The 26,436-nt window shown below is 44.8% G+C and overlaps 2 protein-coding genes across 8 annotated transcripts; one reads left to right on the top strand and one right to left on the bottom strand.

Moving 5' to 3' along the window:
* The first annotated feature begins 587 nt into the window (after window positions 1-587).
* Window positions 588-19,444, top strand: gng12a (guanine nucleotide binding protein (G protein), gamma 12a). 6 transcript variants are annotated; one of them, XM_040169797.2, is made up of 4 exons: window positions 594-933; window positions 4,949-5,028; window positions 17,475-17,583; window positions 17,786-19,444. In XM_040169797.2, the coding sequence occupies exons 3-4, from the start codon at window positions 17,491-17,493 to the stop codon at window positions 17,909-17,911; spliced, it is 219 nt and encodes a 72-aa protein (XP_040025731.1). In that variant the 5' UTR covers window positions 594-933; window positions 4,949-5,028; window positions 17,475-17,490; the 3' UTR covers window positions 17,912-19,444. The 6 variants fall into 6 exon arrangements, with proteins under 6 accessions (XP_040025734.1, XP_040025731.1, XP_040025730.1 ...); XM_040169807.2 differs by having other exon boundaries at window positions 611-749; XM_078099090.1 differs by lacking the exon at window positions 4,949-5,028 and having other exon boundaries at window positions 611-749; window positions 910-933.
* A 2,761-nt stretch (window positions 19,445-22,205) lies between these two features.
* Window positions 22,206-24,586, bottom strand: gadd45aa (growth arrest and DNA-damage-inducible, alpha, a). 2 transcript variants are annotated; one of them, XM_040172087.2, is made up of 4 exons: window positions 24,298-24,586; window positions 23,641-23,742; window positions 23,297-23,522; window positions 22,206-23,073 (listed from the first exon to the last, which is right to left on the bottom strand). In XM_040172087.2, the coding sequence occupies exons 1-4, from the start codon at window positions 24,345-24,347 to the stop codon at window positions 22,960-22,962; spliced, it is 492 nt and encodes a 163-aa protein (XP_040028021.1). In that variant the 5' UTR covers window positions 24,348-24,586; the 3' UTR covers window positions 22,206-22,959. The 2 variants fall into 2 exon arrangements, with proteins under 2 accessions (XP_040028021.1, XP_077955213.1); XM_078099087.1 differs by lacking the exon at window positions 24,298-24,586 and adding an exon at window positions 23,949-24,227.
* Between the last annotated feature and the right edge of the window lie 1,850 nt (window positions 24,587-26,436).

Raw genomic sequence — 26,436 nt, 5'->3', positions numbered from 1 at the left:
TGATGAACTTAATAGTTTGGTGCAAATACTGTGTGCGTGGATATGAACACGTAAACTTGTACGGTAGGGAAAGTGCGCCTCAGCATGGCGTGTTGCAGAACTACAACAAACCTGCCTTCATTTTATCATCAGTAAAGCTAACCAGAGCGCGCCAGTGCTAGACCGGAAGCTTTGATGTTTTTTTAGATCTTTCATTCGGAAAGAGGGATATTTCATGATGATTTAATGCAGGACGTTCCTGTTGCTCCCCATTAACCAATGTGCCCATGACTTACTGCGGTATGTTCACACCCAATAGATTATACATTACGTAATATTAATCCAGTCACATTCCATTAATGTGAGGACACATTAGGTCAATGCGTATACGTGTTGCAGGCTTGTGTAAATTCAAAACACAGAGAATTTATTCTAATTTTGCCGCTTATTAACGTGAAACTAGATAACTAGATAACTTTTCAACTAGCACGGTTTGCATTCCTCGACGGGTATTTTATTTTGATACGGAACGGCACGGAAGTAGAACGCCAAAGAGTCACCTTGACGCTCGTGAACATCCGCCAGCGTCTCGTTCGGTCCGCCCCGCTCCTCCCGACTGAACTCGGCTGTTCTCGTGGCGAAGGAAAAGGCGACGAGAGGGGCCAGACTGGTCGTACTGGGAAGGAAAAAAAGTAGACCAAACATTTAAACAACACCACCCGTCAGCGAGAAGGGGAAAGCGTCACGACTCGGCCGGTTTGAACTCGCCGGTGAGGTCCACGAAAACCTGCTTTGAAATTATATATATATATATATATATATATATATATATATATATATATATATATATATTCATATTTTTTGATGGTGTGACGCCAAACACATTTAAGCGTAGTAGTGAGATTGTGCCGCGAGCGACACCGCGGAGAGCGGAGAGGAGACACGACCCGACAGGTAAGACACAGCGGCGAGGCAACAGTTGGCCCCGATCTGCTCTCGCATCCGATAACGCAGTTCGCGCTGTCACCGCCGTCGGCTTTCGCAATCCTCATCCGTTTTTTTGCGCAACGCCGCCGCGGCGCCACCGCGATGAATCCACAGCCGGTTCAACGCGCGCGGCCGCGTCCGTCCGTCCGTCCGTCCGTCCCCCGCAGGGACGGTGCCGTTGGACGCTTGTTGTTCCGCCAATGTGGGGAATTCAACAGGTGATGTCCTGGGGGGCTCGAGGGCTGTCTCGGCCTTCTGACGTGATTATTCCCCACAGACCCCACCCACTGTGTTTGCCACACGATGACTGGCTTTTGGTATAAAGCAATAGATTATTCCAGAAAACATTAAAACAAAACCAAATGGTTGATGGTTTGCAACAATGCCGAACCGATTACTGGTGATGGAAGTGAGGCAACACACAGGGGGAAGTGGCTGAGATGTTTACGTGGAGTTGATGTCTCTCCCCCCCCCCCCCCCCCCCCCCACCCCTTGGCCATTAGGAGAACAGGACACAGACCGGCCATTGATAAGGACAACTCATTAGCACCCCATTCACCGCCACCAAAGCCTCCTCTCGACACACACACACACACTCTCTCACACACACACACACACACACACACACACACACACACACACACACACACACACACACACACACACACACACACACACACACACTCACACTTCCTGCCTTCATTCTGACAGTTCATGTGTCACACTACGTTTCTCTTTTTATAATGAATGACTCAGAATTCAGACAAAGGTTCAGGTGGGAAAAATATTCGTTGCTGTGTTTTGTCATTAAATCACCTGCTGGTGCACGCTGCGATACTTCTATGTGACACGTGTGTGTGTGTGTGTGTGTGTGTGCGCGCGCGCTCCTGGGCTACACACAGGTGGTGTCACAGGTAAAAGCGATCCGCTTGCTTTGGTCCAGACTCCCACCGCCTTGACGATTGTGTCTGGAATCGGACAAAGTGTCTCTGGAAATGCAGGCGAGGACATCCAGGCGCCGTCGGCCCTGCTCGTGAGCCCCCTCTCTCCTTATAACGGCTAAATCTGCTCACATTTCATCTGAACGGCTGAAACGGTCCCCTAAGCAATGCTTCCTGAGATGTGTGTTTTGGTGTTGGGGTAAAAATGTGACCTTTTGACATGAACGCTTCCCTTCCGTCTACCAACTCTGGGGCTGCATTTTGAGCTGTGTGAGCAGGTCGGCCCCTGCATGGCTGGCAGGATTTCCCGTGGCGTGTGATGCATGTAAATCGATTAGTAACAGGAGGAGGGGGCTGCGTGGTCGGGATGGGGTAGAACAATGCCTTGCTCGGATCAAAAAACAGGAGGGCTTACGGGACTCCCTGTGCAGCTCGGGATTGAGCGGAGGATGGATTTTAAATCGCCTCCCTCTGTCTCCGTATGAGGTTTAATTTACTGAACAAAGGGTGATCTGTTGGGATCATGTGGGAGACGGCACACGCAGCCGTAACGGTGCAGCGAGAGCCGACAACAGGCCGCTCCGGGGCCAGAATGCGGGCCGACCCGCTCTGCTGACGGCAAATAGTTCGTCGCAGGAGGAACACCGCTCGTTCGGAAAGGATCCGTTTCCTCATAGAGCGGCCTGTGGATTCCCCGCAGGCCTTTCATCACACACAGTTTGACGAAGTACGAGTTTGTGTGTGTGTGTGTGTGTTGTGTGTGTGTGTGTGTGTTCGTGCCTGTGCCTGTGCTTGCTACTTTTTTTGTGAACTTCCTTACACAGTTGAGTGGTTTACGTACTTTCTTGAACACACACACACAGATGCTCCGCTAACGTTTCTCCGTGTGAAGGTTTCTAGACGTGTACTGTGCGTTCTGAAGTACTTGTGTCGACCTCATCAAACTGAACCTTCACAGGGTTTTAGTGTTTTTGACACAGTTGGTTACTACACACTCCTCAAAACACACATATTTCTCTCATGCATATTTTTGGGGAATTGTTCTGGAACTGAAGTAATTATTTGAAGAGTCACATCAGTTGATAAACAGCTATTTTGATAAGTCACTGCAGTCATTTATTATGTAAAAACTATCATATATGATAGTTAACCACATATTTTATAGGTAATCTTCTACATTTGATAGAAAAATTAGGTTAATTTGGGAAACTAAACATCAGATTAATAAACAACAAGTTTGTAATCCTGAACTGAATGTCGTATAACATATTTAGCCTTTCTTAGTCTGTTCGTTGCAGTGTTTTGATGAGTATGTAGTTCAACGAATGTCGTCATGTTTAGAGATTATAAAGGAGATATGGGCACACATCAATCTGTGCAGTGTATATATATTTTTTTCATTACATTAGAGCCAGTGTTACAGGTAATAATTCACAACCAATGAGGGAGGAATGCGTCACGGCAGCATTATGTTTTCAAGTTACGAATCACTTTGATCCATTTAATCTTTAATTTACTGCGGTCACCGTTAGAGATATCATTATTATTAATAAACACAACGACACAACTCTGTAGTTCAGACGTGTGTGTGTGCGTGCGTGCGTGCGCGCATGCTCTGCATAGTGTGTGTGTTGGTAGTCACAAGGCTGAGCCACCCGACCCAGAAGCAGATCTACTGAGAGGAGCCCTGGTGACATTGCGGGTACACGGTCACACCCATCTTTTGCTTTGGCATTTCATTCAAAACACACCAACTCGGGACCATCGGGGATATTTTACAAGATAATGTTTGATTTGTCGTCTGTTTTAATATATACATGAGGATAATAAACTGGAGGCGATCAAAGGCGAGAATACCTGGGATGTTTTTCACTGCTGACTGAGGGGAAAAAAAGTCCCGGATGATGCTTACGTACTAAGCAGATTTACAAACCTCAGAATGACACATTTGCAAGGCCAAGCAGGAAGTGTTGTCATAGAAACCATCTCAGATCGGCGTACAATGGCAGTGTAGAACCCTCATTCCTGCAACTGTGTCGAGAGGTTATGATTGTGATTCATCGTCGTGGCGCTGAGTTTCCCTTTGATCGATGAACCAGACACCTGCTCATTTTTTCATCCGGCACATACTGAGAGTTGACTTCCCAGTTCAAAATACGCCATATGTCATGATCGTGTGTGTGTGTGTGTGTGTGTGTGTGTGTGTGTAATTGTTTCAAATGTGGTAAAACAGGAAAAACCTCTTCATATCAGTTGTGATGCACTTTACTTACCTTGTATGTCATGTCATGACAAACTGCTGTATAGACCTGCATTGACGTGTGACAACTTTCCAGTAAATAGTTTAGCAAAAGGCTTCACGTGCACACAACGCCACCTACTGGCCAAAAAGTGCTATACGGGCCGATCAGTTACCTCACAATTCGACTTATCATATGTGCAAATGTGTGCAAATCAACCGTTGTCAGTGAAGATAACAACACCAGCGCTGAGAGCCTGCCTGGGAAAACAAACTATGAGCCAACGCACAACAGAACAAAAGGCCCCTCTGATGTAAAATAAGCTTTTCAAGCAAACTTTTCTTGATGTATCCGAGAGTGGATCTTAAATGCGATAAAAGAGAAAGAACAGATTATGATGTAAATGAGCATTTTAATTCTTGAAGTGTCCTTTTTGGTTGTTGTAGTCGCTGGGTCTCCTATTAATTGTTTAAGAATGAAGTTATTGTTTTTTCTTGTTTCACAATATTGAACAGTGTACAAGCAGTTTGCATCATTCACTTTCCTTTTTTTTTTACCATACCACAACAATCAACCAATCACAATGCATGGGATTATGGGGTCTGTTTTGTGATACTGCATCAAATAACTTAATGTAACTAAATCAATTAAATGTTCACAAAACAATTAATTGTGCATCCATATTAATAAAAACATAATAGGTGTGAAAGAAACGCTTTGCATCACAGAATAATACGTTAAATCAGACTCAAAGAGGGAAAAAAACACAGACTATTTTAAAAATCAATTTTCTTTGTTTAGGAGGCCTCAGTTTGCTGCCTGCGCTGTACACGTCGCTCCATCTACGACTCTGATTGGACGTAGGGAAGGAAGCAGATAAGGTAGATGTGTTTGGAGTGTAAACTCTGTCCAAGGTTGAAGCTCCTCGCAGACGCCGACATGCAGTTAACTATCGAGCTCATTTGATGAGCGGAGATGTCGTTGGCCGGCAAAGAGGGTTTGCAACAGATGTGTGGGTAAATTAGCGCCGCCTTGATGTGATACGACATAAGATTGCTGAACAAATGTCAACGATTCCAACAAAAAAATCCCAGTCCAGGGAAGAATCATCTGTGCATCTGTAACCGTCCCACAATATCAGCGAATCAGCATTCACGCTCTTTAATATTCTTTAACCTGCCACACGCAGGTACGTTTCTCTGTCGCCCTCCTGCTGCTCGGCTTCAAACTAACAGCAGAATAAAGGAACAACATGTGTTCATTGTCGCTAAGCCCTTCCAGCCAACTCCTCTGGAACAAACCCCCCTCCAGAGAGCGCTCGGCATGCGGGAGGTGGTGCTAATGTCACAGGAGGGGGTGATATTTGACGGCGTCAAAATGCCCAACAGCTATCTGTAGGAACAAATAACCAGTGTCTCCTTCACTGAGCCTCAGGCCACTTTGTGGGTTCTGCTTCTGAGAGCCGTGTGTGGAAGGTTTTACGTAGTTTGAAGTCAGCACCCCCCCCCCCCCCTATTCCCTCCCCCTCCCGTGTAGTACAAAGGAAACACTGCTCAGTGATGTGCTTTTGTGTGTTTTATGTAGTTATGTAACAAGTTGTGTACCACAGTTTGTGTACCACACTAAAGACAATGTAGCAGTAAACTGGCGACAGTCATAGAACAAGTTGTCGTGCAGTAACTTCCTTCTGCCACATGGTGGTGCTGTCGTTCTGTAGCTGGCGGCTGCTTATAAAAAGGTCAGTGGTCCCTCATTCTCAAGGCCAAAATGTGACAAGGTGCTTCTGTGTGCTTCAGCACAATCTGTCTCTCTCACAAATAAACATAAACACCATCTGTAAGTTTTGCACTGCCAGGTGGCGCAAATATATATTAAATTTGTTTTTAACTTGTCTGTTAATCTCTCTTTGAGAGATGGAAAGTATGAGTTTAAAAAAGGTATTTTCCTGCAGAGATGGTGTGTGTGTGTGTGTTGCACCTGCAGCGTGAGTCGGTTATTTATGCTATCCATAGTGTGTGTGCACCCCTGTGTATTATGTTACTCTCTGTACTATTTACTGGAAGGACATTCGTGTAACCAACACAAGCAGAGTGTCATTGACACTCGCTGGGCCGAGATGATCTGGTGTTGGTTTGTGCTTTGTGGAAACAAGAAACTCTGCAGACAAGACCGCAATGCGTAAATAAAGGCCTAAACCAATGAACATGTCTTTCAATACGCAATACCAAGAAGGATAAAATGAAAGAGAGTTAACAATCAAAGCACATTTCCTTTTAGCTAAAACTGTGCTTGCAAAATTAAATATCATCAAGCACTGCAGCTTCAAACGATATAAAAATGTATTGCCTTTCCATTTTTGAAGTAATCCACACCTTTGAAAATTGTCCTATTTTATGTTAAATGATCTTTGATTAATAGTTTTGTGATGTGTATGTATAGTGAATAGATGGAGCCTAATGTCTCTGACGGGCTTTGCACTGACGGGGCAAAGGCCTTTTGAGGTCCCTTCACTCACACAGACACACCTTTTATGAGGACACAACTCACTCACATGCTATTTCCTCTGACTGTACAGAGCATTTCATAAGACTGTTGCCCAAACATGGGCACATCCTGCCGGGGAGGTGGCGGGGGCTTGAGCCGGCATAAAACGGCTTCCTGTCAGACAGGTGAGGAAGAATAGGAATAGTTATGACTTCACCTGAATGTGTTAATACGTCCCGAGTACAAACATGCCGACTGAACGGTCTGGAGGAAAGTTAGAAATGCAGCAGATGCATGCATTCTAATCTTAGAGACTCCAATCACAATTGACTCTTTCATAACACTTCTAGTGGAATCAGCATGCAAATTCTGTGTGTGTGTGTGTGTGAGAGAGCGACTGGAGAAACAGTGTCACTTTGATGGATTCTTTCATGACTTTAGCACCCTTTATGAGTCCATGGGGAAGTTTGCTGGCATCCCAAACAAAGGCCAGTATGTGTGCTCCCTCGTCGGGACTCTGAAAAAGAGCTCGACACCTGTGGACAAGGGGGCTCGCATCCACAAGTGTCTGTGAGGAGAAAAGCCCCCCCCCCTTTGCCCGCCCCCTTTTTTTTTCTAGTTGCCTCAACATCGTCTGGGCCCCCAAAATTTTTGTCCGGTTCCACACTGTGTTACTGTTTTTAAAACGAGCTGAAACCCAAAAGAGACTCACAATCCCGGCCTGTCTCCATGTCCACAGTCACTGCAGACCAGGTGCCTCATGCGCACTCTATCAATTTGAGTCACATCGAAGAAGCTCCGAGGCTTCTCTGGATCAGATCCATCGTCACTCTTCCCTGTTCTGGTTTCACATCTTGTGCAGGGATGGTTCTCGTACAGTGGCTCCTTGTGCTGTTACCTCTCTGGGCTTTGACAAAGAGGCAATGTTCCCGCCGCACGGCTTCTTATTGGAGACTTAGACACACGTCTTACTGTGTGGAAAAATACATTCCTACCAGGAGAAATCATTCTCTGGATCTGCAAAAAACCATGATAACATCTCAGTGCACACACATCCCTATATGTGCAAGGCTCCACCAGAGTAGCGTGATCTTTTAGTAACCTTTCTGTTAGTTTTGTGGGACTAACTCCCAAGGTTTGCCCTTGCACAGTTTGTCCCTTTTTTTCGAAATGCAACTACTTGTCCTTGAGTGAGAGAAGTGCACCATGTGACCCCGGAGTTGACCTTCTTGTGGTGAGAAATGGATCGAGCATGAAGGGAGGAGGAGTAAAGGTGGGAGGAGGAAGGGACTGCGGGTGGGCTGCAGAGGAAGTGGCCTCCGTGTGACCCACAGAGTGAGCCTCTTCCTCCGCCCGACGTGTCTTTGAAATTAGATGAGCAGAGGGAGGAGCAGCCGTTCATTCATGTGGCTTCTGATTAATTGTGTCTCGGACCCGTGTGTGTGTGTGTGTTTGTGTTTGTGTTTGTGGGGGCTTGTAAGTCAATCTGGCTGTGTAAGTCAATGCGTCTCTGAGAGCCTCTGTTCTTTTAACTAATAAATTCAACTTTCACACCTGTCTTAAAGGTCGTCTGCTGATTACACTCATTTGATTTGTTTCTTATAGAATGGATTTTTTTTATTTTTTTTTTAATTTTTTTTTTTGCAAGATGTAACTGGAGTTTTAGGTCCACTCTTTCTCTGGAAACAAAACAAAACGTTTTTATTTTTATTTTCAGGATACCAATAATTCTGGTTGCACATTAAATGTTCTGTAATTAAACCACTTTGGGGAGTTCAGCGTTCTTTTGGGGGATTTTCCACAGTAATGACGTTCTTTCATTTATTTGATGCACTACGCAGTAATAACGCAGCATATGTGAAAACGTGTGCTTAAATGCAAACAGTTTTAACAGTCAGGTCTTTTTCTTGTTGGTTTCCCAAACTATTTGGAAAGACTAACACAATTAATGGGGAACTCCTTTAATTTGATCCATATTGGTAAGAGTCAATATGAATCAACAAATAAATGAAGCATTTTTTCTCTGAACTGCATAAGAAATGTTTCATGTATTTTAAATCTCCTCCGCTCTGGTTTAAGCCGCGTGTTGCTCTTTCGTGCTCGACGATCACCATGGCAACTGACTCAGCATAAAATCAGTCACCTGGCCTTGTGAGCATGTAGTCATGAATCAAACTTTTCTTTTTCTTTTTTTACCGGTTAAAAGGATTTAGGTCACGACTAACGAGTGAGTCCATTGGTGTGCATTTAGTAGTTTGGTGCACTGTTATTAATAAGGGGAGCAGCTGTGTTGCAGCCGGCACACCTTAGAACTAATAGCTTCTTACCTCTCGACTCCAGATATACTCCCCTCCACCCTCCCCCGCGGGGTTTGTTGTTGCTATGGAAACTGTAGAGTCAACAAACGTGGGATTACAAAACATTTTTGTTGTTTCCTTCTTCGGAAAAGAAAGTGTGTTTGGATATGAATAATTAAGCAATGTTGATTCTTTTTTTAATAATGGTCTTTTCTCTCAAATCCATCAAAAACGTTTTGGACTTAAAAAATACAGCAATTAAAAACTACTGTTCAAAAAATAAATGAGTGAAATCCATCCATCTCTGAAGTCGGGGCGCTCAGTCGATCCCCGGCTGCTTCTGCCCACAGAAGAGCTGCACAAGTTTTTCCTTTTGTCCTCGACTATAGTTCCTCTAATTTCTTATGTCTTCACGAGACATCTGCTGCATCTTTATTGGACACAAATGTTCATTTCTACAGCAAATGTAACTGGCAGAACATCTCTGTGCAGACTCTGCGCAGTCAGCAGCGCTTATTCTGATGTGTGTGTTTGTCCCTTCTCATACAGTTTGTCTTGTGTGCTCTCACACAGTAATCTCATGCCTGTCGTTCGTGTCCTTGTTTGTTCAGAAATGTGCCGTATTTTCCTGCAGATACTGTGATCGTTGGGTCCTGAACCACATGTAGCCAGAGCTGTAGATAAAGACAACGAGGGCATGCGAGTTATCATCAGTCACTCCTGAAGTCATCGGACGCTTCCTGTGGTCCTCGGATGTCCTGAGAGGACTTTGCACATTTCAGAGGCTTTTTTGTCCACGTCCATTATTCTAATCCGTAATATCTGTTGCTCTGTGTGACGGTTGGTTTATGACTCTGAAAATATTTAAACTGACTCTAAGCTGTGTCAGGTTTCTCCTCTCTTATCTGGCCTTCACATCTTTCCCTTATCTGAGTTCAGCGCACAGATGACACAGCAGTCCGGGAAACGGCTTCTCAGACATGGGAGAGAAAACGATACCCACACTGGCCTGTTGAACTCTGACCTGCAAGGCCAGTGGTCCGTAGACCAACACATTTCACCGGCAGAGCGTCACACATATATCAAATATCCACTGTTTGAATGAGGTCACATCAAAACATGTGAAATGTCAGTGCTTCACAACACAGACGGGGTGAATTTTTGAATGAAAGTTACGGCGTTCTGTCATAACGATGTTGTTACGTATCATCGCACTTTGGTTAGTGGGTATACAGAAATCCTTTACCCGTCCTGGTGGGTATACGGCGCATACCTGCGTCTCACGTAGACTACACCTCTGTATACGAGGCTTTATGAGGCTACAGAGAGCGCTGTTCCATCCGTCTGGGCATTCTGCTGCCATGAGAGGGGTTGCCCTGTTATGATGGTTTGAGTCCGTCCCACACTGAGTCAAGATACTCCTTACGTCTGTGTCTCTTTTCAGAGACCCTCATTAAACTAGATGCAAGATTATACTGAATTAATCATTTGTGTTCAACGTTTTTGGAGATGTAGGAAGCCACATGTTCTCTCTCTCTCTCTCCCCCTGGCAGAGGAAATCATGCAGCCATCACTAATTGTTTCGTTGTCCTGTTTAACAGGGTTTGGTAGCTGCCATTGATTTCAGTGATGACTGATGTCTGAAGTATTTATCTTAACGTCTTCTTTCATCTCACTTGAGCTTTGCAGTACGAGCCTGTTCTTGGAAGGGAGGCGATGATGTCACGGAATAACATTAAACACAATGAGCAGATCCAGCAGACAAATCATCTAAAATCCCCCTCAACATTATTACGTCACGGAACGTAACACCTGCTTCAAACAATATTATGTGTATCCCTTCTTATCGTAGGATGTGCATGCAAATACTCACTTGCATGAACTTGAAACACTCGGACACACACACACACACTTTTTTTCACACATGCACACACACCATCTCCCTATTTATGTCACATGCTGACTAATCCCATTTCCTCTTTACTTGAAAAACAAACTCTCGTTTACGACCTTTACGTTGTTTCCCAATGAGCCGCGTGACGTCCGAGCCCATATCAGTTATTCCATCCATGCACGCTGTCGTTTAACCCTTCCTGCCTGTGCGCCAGCAGGGAGGAGGGGCTGTACGAGGGCCGACCGGCAACATCCGCAGACCTTTGGCCCTCTCTATTCCACCTTTCACTGCGGTAGGATCGTGAGGTTGGACCGGCTCAGGGGTGGAGGCTGGAACGAGTGAATGCATTGGTTTATTGTTCCATACAGGCAGGGCAGTGTTGGGTGAGGGATGGAGATCCATTGTGTTGTATCTCGCTGCCTCCGTCATGAATAGTAGCTTTCAGAGGCAAAAAAGAGACTGAGGCAAGAAGGCCGGGCCCTCACAATAGCTTTAAGTTTTACGGCTGTCGGCGGCAGCGGATTCTTGGCATCAGACCAAATGCAACATACACACACAGCTGCACAACTCGTTCTCTCCAGCTCTCTCACACACACACACACACACACACACACACACACACACACACAGAGTCTTATCTCTAGTCTCCGTAGCAGAGCACACGTCTTTTTTCTACAGCCTTCTGCGCCACCACTCATTCCTTCCCCTGCATCCATTTCCAGCAAACTCCCCTCGGCTCGCACTAAGCTTTCTTTTGTTCAGGTTTTTTTTTTTTTTTTTTGCGACAACAATGCTGTTTGTTTTCCGAGGGCAGGGCGGAGCAGAGAGATGCTTCCCTTGCCCGGGTCGCCCGTGTCCCCTGCATGTCACCCTCTGTGCGTCTGCAGTGACGTCTGAAGGGCATTATCTGCCAAAGGCCCCTGTTTGTTTTGGGCTGCTCTGGGCTTGATAATGGCCCGTTACTGAGGAACTAGAGCCTCACCGGCACCTTCGGTGAATACGGCAGAGACCTTGTCGCTGCTAATCTGGATGACATCCAGCTGTCGGTTTCACAAAACACTTTGCCACCGTCGGGGTAGTTTTTAGCCCGGAAAAACCTCCCACGCTGTGGCCCAGAAACAACACAGAGCTGTTGGCTATTCTTAGTGCACGCGCTAATGATATCACCGCGGCGCCGCTTCTGTGTTGCTCCTGGACGTCCGGCGTGCTGCACGTGAGGCCAGCTGTGTCCCAATACTCATTGAGCATCAACATCTCTCCCAGGCTTTTACACAACTGGCTTTTTACACCCTCCTCCCCCCTCCCTCTCCCTCCGGATCTTCCTGTCTAAGGAATGCGACGAGCTCTGTTGACAGTTACATCAATGGAAAGGAAAAACATATTCCAGTAATTCTTGTCCCCCTTTGTTCTCGGTTTCGGTTTTTCTTTGTGCTCCTGCAGCTTCTCCTTCTCTTGTGTCTCTTGCATTGTGGACGTGTGAATGAGGCGCTTGTGACGTAGCGCATTTTTATGCACATGTGTTCAACGTACTATGAGTTGGACCCTTGGTATGAAAGTAGATTTTTATGATTTAATGCAACATTTAATTCTGGGTGAATTTCATGCCTTATGAAAGGGCAGCATGGAGAGTATGTTTACGTACAGTACAAGGTCACCAGCTGCATTTTGTAAATGTGTTAAAAATAAAATGGATGTTAGTCATGTCACTTCTTGCTCAGCTGTCAGAGTCGCTGATGCACAGTATTATTAGTGGGCAGGCGCTCCAGGTACTCATTAGACCTTCACTTAGCTGCACTGCACTTCTTCCCTATAGCATTAAAACCACACGGCAGCCACATTTAGGATTACACAACTGATCATTTGACATCGGAACAATGGTCGGATGGCTGACAGTGTTCGCCTAAAATGTCCCACGAAGCCCTTCAGGGGCCGGATTTCACCACTCAACTGTCAACAGTTAAGGGCGAAGTGACAAGAGCCAAGGACAGAATATTTTTGCCTGTTTTAACGGTGGGAAAATATGGCTTTAATTTCTCTACAATAGGAAGTGACCCTCCGCGGGTGTTCATCTATAAATTCAAATAATCTTAACGTGACTTAAGTTTTTTTTAATGTGAAATGAATCTCTGGGGCAGCATTACTCCCCGGCGTCGATTTGAGGCAACATTAGTAGAAGTAGATGAGTGTGTGAATTTTGCTGCGAATACAGTGGAGCCTAATTACTGGTTACCTGAATAGGGATTGTTTTCTTTCACCATGAGAATTCTCGCTTCCGCTTAATCCTCACACACTCTACCAGTGCTGCTCCCCCCCCCCCCCCCCTCTCTCTTTATCACTGTTATCTGTCATTATGTCAGGCCGTCGGAGTCCCTGACACACATGTTGCACCTTTTCAGTAACAGCCACGCATGTGCCGTCAGTGTTGTTCACTCAATCTTGTTCTCGGTAGCGTTGCGTTCAAGGACGCCGATTAGCTCGCTGGGCCGGCTCACTCTCACTCTATCGTGGATGTGCTACATCTCATCTAACTTTACGTCCAGCGTTTTTCTCTCGCTTATGAATTGGCTTCATAAGAAGTGTAGGTTAACTTGCAACGCCTGCAGCACAACCCGTCAGCCATTTAGTCTGTGTTTTCAACAAGGAATCATTCATAGTTTATTTGCACAGGAATGAGCCTCAAGTAATTGCGCGTGAATTTAGGATTTAGAAACCCCGTGGAAATGAGTCCGGTCTAGTCTTCTGTCTAGACACTGTGTCTTTGTTACAGTACGCTCGATTGTTTTGTTTATTTATCCTGTCGACCCACAGAACCGACAGGATTGCGCAGTTTGCCAGATTCTGAGAACATGCTGTACGGGGCCTTTTAAGTGTTACTGGGCCGTTTTCATGGTGCCACAGAAGAAACACACCGTTATTTGTAGGGCCACGCGTGTAATCTAGACATCTTTCCATTAGCCCGTTGCACAGTTCTGCAGCTTTTCCTGGAAGCCTCACACAGGAATAATGACTACCCTTCAGCCAATCCCAGCGGAGCAGTCTTGCAGAGCAGCATAGGGGACACTTCATTTCCCAGTATTCCCTGTGTACTTAGAGAGCAGCCGTGCGGCCTGGGTGGGGTCCTCTTCGGCGTCACTTATCTCCATACCCGCAGCTCTTGGGCGGTGCTGCAACTCTGGGTCTGGTTGTAGTTCCCTTTGCATCACAAGATCTACTTTTGAGCACCTCTCAGCTGTTCCCCGCTGTGGGCTGGACTCTCAGTCAGCTGATACATTGCTTTATCCAACTGTACGTGTTTTTTTTTTTTTTAAATAGTGGGAAATGCCATAACTCAGAAAATCAACAAATAATTGCATTTTTGTTCAAATAAACAAGTTGTCAAATGATCAAATCGGTCACCAGTCAGTTTCTGTTGAACACTCAGCTCCACCTTAAACTAAATGACTTGTATTGCCACTTTCTTAAGTCCCTTCCTGTTGCCACGGTTTCTGCAAACCATTGTAAACAGAATCATTGTGATGTTTTGAGTGTCAACCAAAAGACACCGGCTGCCAGAGGAACCCGGGCCGGAGACTTCCGACCCGTTCCTTTTTTTCTTTCAGGTGGGAAGGTAGTGATGTCACGCTGCTGCGTCTTCTCCCCCGCGGGAACAAACGGCCACATCGTCTCCTCCGAGTCCCGGCCTCACCCTGCTTCTCTGGCCGCTGCATCATAAACACAATCCCACTCTGCTCAGCAGCGGGACTGATGACGGGAGTATTCTTCAGTTTGATAAGCACGGCTGGAAAAGCGCTGACTGAGTATGAGAAGGCTACTTTTAGCGTGCAGACTGGGAAACTTGCAGAGGGCGAGTGCCGAGGGGTGGGGGGGGGGGGGTTATGAGAAACCCGTTATTGAGATTCGGGAGGTGTGGGACTTCTAAATATAAACTCTGAGGTGTATAATTCCAGCCTTAGTGAATGCTTTGCATGTGATCTTTGCCTACCTCAACGTCATCCGCCAATACTTTACTACATGACAAAAAGCACCCCCCCCCCCCATCCGAAAAGCCCAAGGCACTCAGAGGGGACCACACATACTGTACAGTTGACAGGACTGTCTCTTCTTTGAGCCGTTTAATAGGCGTTGTTTGCATTAGTCAGCAGCGATTTTAGGAGTTTCCTTTGAGTCTGAGCGGCAGCAACGCCGCGTGCAGTTTTTCATCTCGGAGTGTTGCTGGTAATGCCACCGACTCATAGAGGCTCCCTGTTCTAATGAATCGCATGTGCGTGAGTGGGCTTGTGTGTGCAAGGTACAGTGGAGCGCGGGGGGCTGTGCTGATCTGTGCAGTAGGTGGTCCCGGCTGCTGTGTGTTTTCATAGGGTGGGCCGTGTAAAAGAGGGGGTCTCTTTCTGATCCCTGGAGGTACCGTTTTTTTGTGCTCGTATATGTGCGTGGTGATGTTTAATGCCCCACTCTCTCTCTCACACACACACACACACACACGCACACACTAGGGGGCCCTCCCATAGAGTTTCAGTCAGACCGGTGCTGCTGGTAGTGGCTGGCATCACATCACAGGGGCTGAAGTGACTCAGTGGGGATGGTTTGCCTGCAAGAATCAGTGCCGGTGGGATTTAAGTGCCTCTTCCTGATTCAGCGGCCTCCTCCTTCTACCCCACATGATGCTAATTTATAATGCTGTAATTTGGCGCCAGTAGTCTACTGGCGCCAAATTACAGCATTATAAATTCTGTCTTTAATTTCATCAAAAAAATTCAACTGTGGAGATTTCATTTTTGGGGGGGTTTCTTTCTTGTGTGCAGGTGGCATCCGAAGGCGCCAAAGAGCTACTTTTCAGCCTCGCTAGCTCGCCAATTGGTTCTGAACAAAAAGTCATTGGTGCAGAAGTGCAACAAACAACAGTTTGCACTTCAGTTGCAGCGATGATCTTAACAAAGTTGTGAAAACACAGTAAAGCGTGTGGTCAAGCTGCCTCAATTTAGCCTTAACAAAGGTCGCATGTTGCAATGGTTCCTTGACAGTCTCCCAGTTGACGATAGAAGAGCATCCGTTGGACCACATGCCTTGATTAACCGAGCTGCTCCCAGCTATTCTCATTTGACCAGAGTCTGCTTGGCGCTGTCCTGCCCGAGCAGAGGGCCACGTGCATTGTTTGCACTGTTAGCGCTATTAGCACCCATAGCAGTGTCTTGCGCCTCCTTGAATTCAAGTCATAGAGTATTTGCTTTTATGTCTTTGCGAGAAGCAGCTCTCAGAGGCGGAACTCGCTGCAGACCTGCCGTGTGAGGAGTGTTTGCATTTCGCATGTTATCTCCTTAGTCATAGTTTTATTGCACCAGCAGTTTCTGAATTGTATTTAACATTGCCCAATTTGTGAACAACGCAATCTGGTTTGCTCAGTAGCACCAGGAAGTTCTAGTTCCTATCACTGCTGCTCGGAAAGACTTGAGATGTTGTACGTAGATGTTGGTGACATTTTACACTTCATGGCTAAGCTGAGAATGTTTCCTGAGGAGGTTTTGTTGGCTTCGCATTGTACAGAATGTCTCACTATCCTGTAATCAGTAGCATTTGACCTCTCGGAGTCTTCTCTGGCTGGGTTTCTCACGCAGTGATTTGCTTATCTTTAGATGGAAATAAAACTCTTTAATCAGCCACTTCCATTCAGAAGTCTAAAGATGGAGAGTTTCCTTCCCTTCGTTTTTCCCTTTTTTTTGTTGTTTTTTTTGTTTGTTATTGTTCCTCCCTCCATCAAAGCTGCAGCATCCGATGCAGTCTGGAGGCGCTCCACCCTAAAGGGACAACTGGGTGCTCAGGGGTTCAACATAAAAAGTCCAATTTTATGTTTTGCTTGCCTTTGAAAAGTTGACTATAAAAGGCAAATGCTGGTTTCTCTCTACTGTTATCCTTTTTGTTTACAGTCACTGTGACCGGCCGGATACCGAACACTTTACACCTATAACATTAATGATTTAAATATTTAAGTTATTATTGTTTAAAATCCAAACAGACATGTTGACAATAAGCAGTTGAAACTAAATGTAAATATTCCTTTTCTAATCTAATTTGAATAACAGAAATGGACCTTGAGTGTGCGTAATGTTTTCATGTGATTTTCACAATATGCTTTTGACAAACTGTACTTCAGACTTCCAGTTCCTGAGGAAAAAAAAATACGTATGTTGAGTCACAAGATTGTGCATGTGTGTTGAAACATTTTAAAGGAAATGCGTGTTTTATGAGAAACTCAGACAAATGACAATAAATGGAAGTAAGAGTGCGTAGGAGGGGGGTCGGGGGGGGACGCTGGAGCCGGAGGCCGTCTGAGGCCTGTGCACTGCAGAATGTGTCCGGGCCTGTTCACCTTCAGTCTGTCAATGATTAGTGGGAAGTTGAATCGCAACTGCGGCGCTCCAACGCTTCACTCCTGCACTGCAAAGAAAGTGTTACAAGCTCATGCTGCTGTCATCATCACCACCGGGCTCCCTCTGTGATCTGCTGTAGAGTCTGCATTAAAGTGCACTTTTAATTAGCCAAGTTTACGCTTCATTTTATTGACTGTCTGCGACACCAAAGCCAAAGTGTTCTCAAGCTTGATCGTGCTTAACACGCGACACGGTGTGCTAAAGTGCCTTTCTCTTTGTCGTTACAGTGTTGCGTGGCCCAGGATGTCTTCGAAGGCTCAGAGTTCCAATAACCTCGCCCATGCCCGGCGAACGGTGCAGCAGCTGAGAATAGAGGCGAGCATTGAGAGGATAAAGGTAAAGCGCAGCAATAAACCGAATCCATGCTTATCTATTTTCTTGACATCCTCTTTTTTTAGTTCCATTTTAAATTTAACTTTTTGCGGTTAAATTTACAATAATATAATGTATGCTTCTGCAGAAGAACCGCCCATTGAGAAAATATAAGGACTTATTTTTGACAATGAAGAATGTAGAAACTCTTTCTTTGTCCCTTCAGGTATCCAAGGCCTCTGCAGACCTCATGAACTACTGCAGTGAGCACGCCAGAAACGACCCTCTGCTCATGGGCATCCCCGCCTCAGACAATCCCTTCAAGGACAAAAAACCCTGCAATATATTGTAGTAGACGCCACTTAGCATCCATGTGTTTCTTTTTGTGCTTATTAATGTTGCTGCATTCGTTCTGTTGGGAGGAGTGAGGGGTGGCCTGTGATTGTATCATTGCCATGTGTTCCACTGTTCTGTTATCAAGTCGGCCATTCAACCCGGAAAAAAAAAGGAGGCTCTGCTAGTTCACTTTGAGCTCTGACCACTAACTCTAGACTTTGGCTGCATGAGTTGCTGATGCATCAGGTACAGAATGTTATGTTCTGAATATTGTGACAACACAGTGATGGATTCGGTCCTTCCTGCTGTGTGTGCCGCCATCGGGGGAGTGTCTGTTACTGTCGCTCTGGTTTGCCTTAAGTAAATAGATTCATACGGCCAAAGTTTCCATTCAGTCCTCGTTGCCTTTTAAAGCGGATGATAGTGGCTCTTATCAGGTGGCTTCAGGCTTCCCAGAAGTATTTTACTGATTTTGAACAATGTCGATTAGCGAATTCAGTGAGCGTTTATTGTGACATTGCAGTGCCGAATAATCTTAATAGTTTTTACTTGTCAGCTGACTTTGTGTGCAGGGCAACACTGTGTAATAAAAACCCCGGGACCAAGTCAACGATACTGCGTCAAAACACATCTCGATATGCATCCGGATTTAACTATTTGTAGCCATTACTTACCCGAAGAATTTCTGCGGTACGCTATTTTTGGGACACATGCGACATAAAGCACTGTCAGCAAGTGTTGCACAACACTGTGAGTCGCGCTTTCCACCTCCTCACAAGTGTCTTAGTCGAGGAGATGTGGGTGTCGTGTGTTTGGTTCAGGTGCAAATGTTTTTTGTTTGTTTTTTAATTTAAACTAAATGTGTTTCTGTGGGGGTCTTAAATCTTCGGTCTAACATGTACTTCATGTTGTGATTCAGTAAATGTAACAAAAAACAGAATGAATAGTATAAATTAGGAATTTCTTACACTCTGAAGCCTTACTTATTTTTGCCTTGTGAAGCGTGAAGCCCAGTGCTTTCTTTAAACAAAAATAAAAATGAGTTTCTATCGTTCTAACGTTTTTATCTGAACATGATTTGTGACGGTATCGTGCCATCTGTTTCTCTGTGTCAAGCAAAACAAAGACGTAAGTTGTGTTTCACGTAACTGGTGCTCCTTTTGTTCAGCAGCTTTGGTATTGTTGCCCTCTCCAAAGGGCACTTTCAGGTCTTCAAATCAACAAAATCGTATCGTATTATTCAGTTGTATTAAATAATTGTCTCAAACAGTGTTTTTCCTTGCCATAAAGCACCCCGTATCCCTCCAAAGGACAAGTTCAGATAACTACTGCCATGTCACGATTTCTGTCCATTCAGCAACTCCGTAAATGCCTCATTGTTCCACTGATGTCTTAATTTAACTGTCAGATTCTGCGTTTTGATAAATGTCTTTATTAAAATACCAACCTTTATATGAAGACTTAACGAAGATTAATAAAGTGAAGCATTCCTAAAGTACAGTACTGTAATAAAATCTCAATAAAGATGTGTTCTGCTGCACAGTCAAAAGAATTTAATCATGACTTTTGGTATCTTCATCCATTTTACATATGTTTGGATTTTCAATGTAAACCTGATTTTGAATTGTTTGCTGTTCGTGTGGAGTCCGGCGTGAGAGATCTGCACACATTTCATGTGGGGCCACCTCCTCTCATTGGCCGTTTATTTATATCTCAGTCCGGATAGGACAGAAGTCCGACCTCTCGCCACGTCACGGCTGTCAGAAACCAAGCAAAAGGGCTAAATATAGAAAAGTACCAAACCCTGGTTTCCGCTCTCCGAGAGTGTATCTATTTTAGGAAAATGTCCGCCTGCCCCGAGTCGGTTGGTGGCCACTTGGGTCTCTCTGACCTTGTTTCTGGCCAACTGGTGGAATCACTATGTGTGATTTCCTCTGCACACAATGAGAAAATGACACGGGAATAATGCTCATTGTCACCTGTTGTAACAACTCCTCTGATGAAACTAAATTGCCCCCTTTTTATTCACCCCCAAGGAGTGTTTCCCTCGTTGTTTTCTCACCGATTGTTGCGATGTCACTGCAGGAAAGGCCCTGTGCATTAGCGTTGTGCAGACAGCGTCACACCTTCACTGAAGAGACACAGGGGAGCGAATCAAGCCGCAGTCTCACAGGGATCCCACTTTGCCGCCGTGCAGCAATGTGAGGATCAGAGGCCGGCTCGCTGACCATGTGCCTCGCTGGAATTCTGCCTTGGCAGTTACAGTGTCAGTGTGTTGGAATGTGCTGATGAGGGGGAGAGGAAAGGGAGGGGAGGGTGAGGGCGGTGGGTGGAGTATGTGGGTTGACAGCAGTGGCACCTCTCCTCCTCCGGTAGGCTCAGCTGTCTGCAGACGGACAAAGCACAGGGTCCATTTTACCTTCGCTGCCAAGATTCCCATAGTCAGAATATATTATTCATGCCATCCACCCACCATCAGTGGTGTCAAGTATTTACTCGTCCGGTGTAACTTTGATGGACTTGTACTTAACTTGAGTATTTTGCCAGGGCTGCAGAGAAGGAATGTGTTACCCTTTTTTTTTTTTTTTAAACGGAACGCATGGCAGTCTCCAGCCCGTCTAACCAACCTGGGCTTTTACTTTATTCACTCATGCATTCATGATTTTACTTTTACCTGACATTGGTATGAATACTACAATGTAAAAATATTTGGTACTGTTTATTAATTCAGCTCAGTTTCAAATAGATAATTAATTAAGTAAATATTTAGATTTTCAATTTTGATTGAAATTTGAAGGCTTTTTCAATGTGTAACTACACCAAAACATGGAGTCACAGGTTTGATTAGAAGCTTATTAATGGTGAGGTCTTATTTAATCAAAATTGTTGTACACAGTACTACTTGAATTTGATGGTATTTTTTCCCTTTATCCCTGCAATCTTAACCTGGCGTTTACTTTTCCTCGCACCAGCATTACGTTCTGTGTGCTCTTAATCTTTCTATTCTATATGTATTACTCCACCGACTCGGGTTATACAATATGCTCCCCAGGTTTCAATACAGGTAACAATTCAAATGTCACCATGACTTATCAGATGATGAAATCCTACTGTATTTGAGTAATAATGCTTTACCTGAATCTTAACCCATATTAGCACTACTTCTTGAAATATTCTTTTCCCTTTGATAACACCACATGACGTAATTCAGCGTCACACCCTGCAGTCACACGCCAGACGACCTTTAACCCAGTGCCAGTTATGACACCTAGTCGAGTAACAGTCGTCAAAGAACATTTAAGGTATTAGCGTTTATTCAAACTATGGTTCGTCCGTTATTATTTAGTCTACAGACTTCATTAAGAATGTCAGTGCATTACATAAGGCCACGCACGTTGACTTATATTGTATACCGAAAAAACCTGGATGTGTTTAAAACCCCATCTCGATGCCTTTAACTCTTCGGGGGAAACCAGAGCACACAAAAAAAACTCATCCAAATCAAGCAAACTTCATTATTCATTATATGACGGCAGCATTAAACACCCAACATCACATGACCCGCTGAATTTGGTTGTGCAACTCAAGGACAGCCTCCCCCCCCCCCTCGTGATCATGACTCTGCACTTTTATGGGGGATTGCCTGCCTTACAATAGCACAGTGACGTCAGCAACATTCAACTGGAGCGAGATCACCTGCTCGTGTGTGCGTGCGTGTGTGGAAAAGAAGTCGGAAACTGAGCGGGGGAGTAAAGCGGTTGAGACCGACTTGCACATGATGTAATGCAAATAGCAGCATTACAAATAGTTTCATGTAGCGCCAGTCATGTGCTCGGCAGTCAGCTACACGCATTGTGGTCCTGATGGCCGAGGCCCACAGTGGCTCAAATACTCTGCTTCTCACGCGCAGACGTGCAGCTCCTGAGTGTAACGCCGTGTGTGAAATACAGGTGATATGCGTCCATATTGCGTGTGTCGTGTGCTCAGATGTCACATGCTCCTTTAGAGGAAGTCAGCCGGCGAAAACGCAAACTAAACTGTCCAACAAATCACGGAGAATCGGTGAAAAGGGAACCTGTGTCGATGAATGAACGTGGTCCTGCTGACCGAGGCAGAAGCCTGCGCAGGGAGAGCGCAGAGGATCATTGTTCTCTTCAGCTCAGAGATGACTCTGAGGCCACAGAGGCCACTGCGACCCCTGTGATCGGAGCGGGACTCTTTGTAACCGCCACTGATAAAAAGGTCACAATTCAGCTCGGCTTTACTAACATTTCCAGAAATGGAAATGAAAAGAAACACGCAGGTCCGGCTTGCAAAAAAAAAAACTTTTTATTGACAGCAATACAGATGTATTCGGATTTTGCAAATATTTAAGGTAAAAAAAAAAATACATAAATACACTTAAATATCATTAGGAATAACTTAAATGGTAACAAATGTATTATCTTACTTGTGGCAAGAAAAAACAGCTGGCATAGAGAACACTAAATACACAGAATGTCTTCACTGGATATAACCCTTCCCTTTTGAAATTTTGACAATAGCAACGTCAACATTAAGAACTTTAATCAAATAGGTAAAATTGCAAAAGGTCCAGTGTCTCAACAAGTGCCTTGTTTCTGCACAGAGAGGCCGAGGCTTTGGTCCACTCAACAGTTCCAATTTCTGGTTTCTCCCCACTTATCTGACTCCTCACAGAGGCTTTACCAAACATACATGATATAATCCTTCTGTAGAGTGTCCGGCATCACGTGCTTCTTTTTTTTTTTTTTTTTTTTTAATTTCCACCCCATGACGAGGTGGAGAGCCTCGCCATCTCCTCTTGGCTGACAGATGCAACAGACAGTCCCGTCCCAAGTGGAAATCCATCCCATGCCTCTCGTTTCCCCTTCTTTAAATAGATCCCAGGTAGACAGCGGGGTCTTCCTTTACCTCCAAATATTTCTTTCCCCATAAGCAGTGCTTTGGAATTTTGATCTCTGGGTGGTCAAGTGTCCACCGGGGTTCACACCACTCTAACTTTGCAGATACAAGTCCTTTCACAGGTTTTTTGCAGATTAAAGTTCATCGCTCGGGCAGGTTGATGATGGGTACCCACTGGTCCATACACCGGCTTTCTCTGCAGAACCGGTTCACTTTGCTCAAAGCTGGGTCCTTCCATGACGTGGAATGTGGGCTCTGAAAATGGAAAAGAGAATGAATCATCTTCTTGCATATATTTTCATTTATATGGCGCCTACGTGCGTGCAGATACAAGGTATTTCCTAGCAATTAATATGAGGTAGGAGTCATACACACGTTTACCAAATGCAAAAGTACTGACAAGTTCTCATGTGTACGACCCAAAACTTTGCAAGCTTCATTTCGGTGTAAAAGATGATAGATGAGAAAGCATCCTTACAGTGACCAGGACGCAGTGCAGGTCCATGGGTTCCCCCCCGCTCTGCTTTCCTCCTGCTGCCCCCCCCAGGATCTCTGCCAGGCGCTGCGTGTTGTTCACTCTCAGGATGTTGATGTCGTTCTCGCAGCAGAAAGCTTGGATGAGGGTGAAGTGGATCTGCAGGGCCACATCTTTCACATCTTCGTCATCGGTGGCCAAGATGCACAAAACCACATTGTCGGGGTCCCTGCGGAGGGGAAGAAAGCAGATTCCTTCAGTTGGCCTGTCAATAAATCCCCATTGGTTCGTCTTCTCGCAGAGAGACACCGGTCAACCGTGGAGCGTGTGTACAAGCCGGTACTTACACGTTGAGGGATTTGGCAGCCTCGTACACTCCGATGGTGATGCTGCCTTGCGGCAACGCGGAGGTGAGGACTTCTTCCAAAGCTTTCGCCACTGAATCCATTCTGCAACACGGAGGCAAACAGTTTGTCATTAACATCGTTAAAAAAAAATAAAGATAAAAGTTCCCCTCAGGCTAACGTTAGCCGCGAGCTAGCTAGCTAGCTTGCTAGCCGGTCGCCTCAGAACGCAACTGACAGACGTGCGCAGGCTGACTTCGCCACGTAGGGGAAAAAAAGGGCAAATGTTTTCAACAACGAGGTCTGAAAACCTTGTTGACAGCTGGAGGGAGGAGGGGAAGTAAACCGGCACGCTGAAAACCGTCACGTCAATTCTCCTGAAACTTGTTGTCCACCTTTGAGCAGCTTCGCGGTGAGTTCGCCACCGCCGGTCGTCTAACGGGGGAGACGGTCTCGCGCCGCGGTCTCAGGTCAGTTAGTTAACCGGTGAGTCAGAGAGGCTTTTAGTGAAAGTTAAAAGACTAAAAAGTCCGGTCTTTGTCGTGCATTAATATAGTTGGACACGTATTGTTGCGGCACACAAACTATTTCTGCAAAAAAAAAAACTGCGTTGACTCCGGTATCGTTACACTAGAATAAATTATAATGCACATCATTTACCTTTCTTGAGAAAAGTCCCCACTTAGTTCTTCAAATGTCATGTTGTACATCAAATCCAAATTGCACTTCACAGCCGAGTAGTTTGCACTGGCGAGTTATTCTGGTCTCTTCCCGATAGAACTCACACACACGCACTTTCATCCGTAGTCCACTGCGCTGCAACTGAGAGATGAATCTGGCAGCTTCACATTAAGAGCCGCACTGGACAAGTCAAGAGGTTCATTTGCATGGCTCTGATCATTGGTCGCGTCCCCATCGCGGCGTGTGCGTGATTGGACCGTCGCACAGCGAGAGGCGCGTCCTCTCCCCCCCCACCCTTCCCTCCCGTGGTTACCGGTTGCTACCGTAACTGCAGCTGCCTGCGGGCCTCTAAATGCAGTAAAAAGACCCACTACGCCGTTAATGTTATGATGCACAGCTGTGAGGATGAATTCATCGTAAAGAACACTTGCGTGCGTGTTTGCATTTGGAGAACTTTGGACGAAGCAATGAGTGAATAACTTGTTGCAGAACTCCCTCCTTTGCACAGCAGCACCCCCTAGCGGCCAGCAGAACCTCTTCGTCTGTCCTGCACGACACTTCCACACCGAACACTTTCATATGCTTTTAAAATAGAGTTGTAGTTGAAAACTACATTAAAGTTTGTGCAACACTTGTTAGCACTTCCGGTTTGGACTGTGCATACAGACTAGAGTCCGGAGCTGGTGGTCAAGATATGGGGACACTTGCTGATGTCTGACAGTGTCTGGAGATCAAACAACAGCATCTTAACATGAACACTTGTCTTGCCGTATGAAGAAACCCGGCACAATCAACGCTTTATTCCCATTTTGATTTTTCAATAGACTTTTAGGTTCTGCATCTTCAGTTCGTTGTAGTTCATTCTGTCAATGTGATGTAAATTCAACTTCTGCACTGCTTTAAAAAATGTTTTCAACAACACTTCAATGTTTGATGAATGTTTGTATTTCCTAGTGTCAGTTTCCATAATATTTCTCATATGCGTGAGGGAAAGATACATCTTGGTGATTAGTACAAGAGTAGAATGATTATAATTTTTTTTGTAATCTACCCAATGTTATCTTGCTGAGTCAATCAATCACTTGGTTTGTATAATATGTAAAAAAAAAAAGCCACACAGTTCCTATAAGCAGTTCCACAGACACGTATGTTCTGTTTAAAATGATATTAACACAAAATAAGCATAACACCCATTGAACTTAGCTGGAGAGGCCGACGAGACCAAAACACCGCATGACAAACTAATTAACCAGTTCTAAAAATTGTCTATTGATTAATTAATCCATTATTTAGACACCAGGCTAGATTGATTCCGAGTACTTAATTCGTGCAGAGAGATGTCTGAGGCGGTGAGATGATGCCATGCAGTGGCTCTTATGGGATGTTATGCTGCCTCCTAGTGGATAAAGTCAAACTCCAAAAAGTAAAGGACCACCTGAACACTCCAACGCAGTACACGTTGTACCCAGCAGGCTATGAGAGGTGGGAATACACATTTACTCAAGTATTGTACATGACAGGTACTTTACTCAAGTATTTAAATGTAATGCTGCCTCACATTAAATCTTAACAATAATTAAATCGTTAATATATGGATATTACTATAATAATACTATACCATTAATTATCGTATTTAATTGGAATCATGATGGGGTTAAATATATCAAGATATTGTGATTCACGATTAAGTTTTCTAAATTGATTGAGCACACTCACTTTTTGTAATGCTGATCTGTGATCAGATTATTTTGCACTTTTGCAAAATATGTATGAAAATACTTCTTTACATTTGTCGTGTCAGATGACGTCTGCCTCCAGTAGGGGGCAGCACCGTCACACCTCACACGAAGACTGTTTACTCATATTTTACTACTTTGCCAAATTCAAACCCCTGGTCTCTAAAAAAACATCAGCATAAGTTTCATTCATCAAATCACATTGTATTTATATTTAGTCAGTATATTACTATCCATAACAGTTGGTGTTGCTGTGTGCAGCTGATTGAAAGTCAATTAAGCATTTCAGTGTAGCTGCATTCTGTCTACAGTGTAACAATTCAAGGAGTCAAGGAATTTATTGTCAAGGAATTTATATGTATTAAACAGCCACCGGTTTCTA

The sequence above is a fragment of the Gasterosteus aculeatus genome, chromosome 3 (genome assembly GCF_964276395.1).
Source record: "Gasterosteus aculeatus chromosome 3, fGasAcu3.hap1.1, whole genome shotgun sequence".
Classification (NCBI taxonomy): Eukaryota; Metazoa; Chordata; class Actinopteri; order Perciformes; family Gasterosteidae; genus Gasterosteus; species Gasterosteus aculeatus.
The sequence above is the reverse complement of the archived record's forward strand: the minus strand, read 5'-3'. Positions and strand labels throughout refer to the sequence as shown.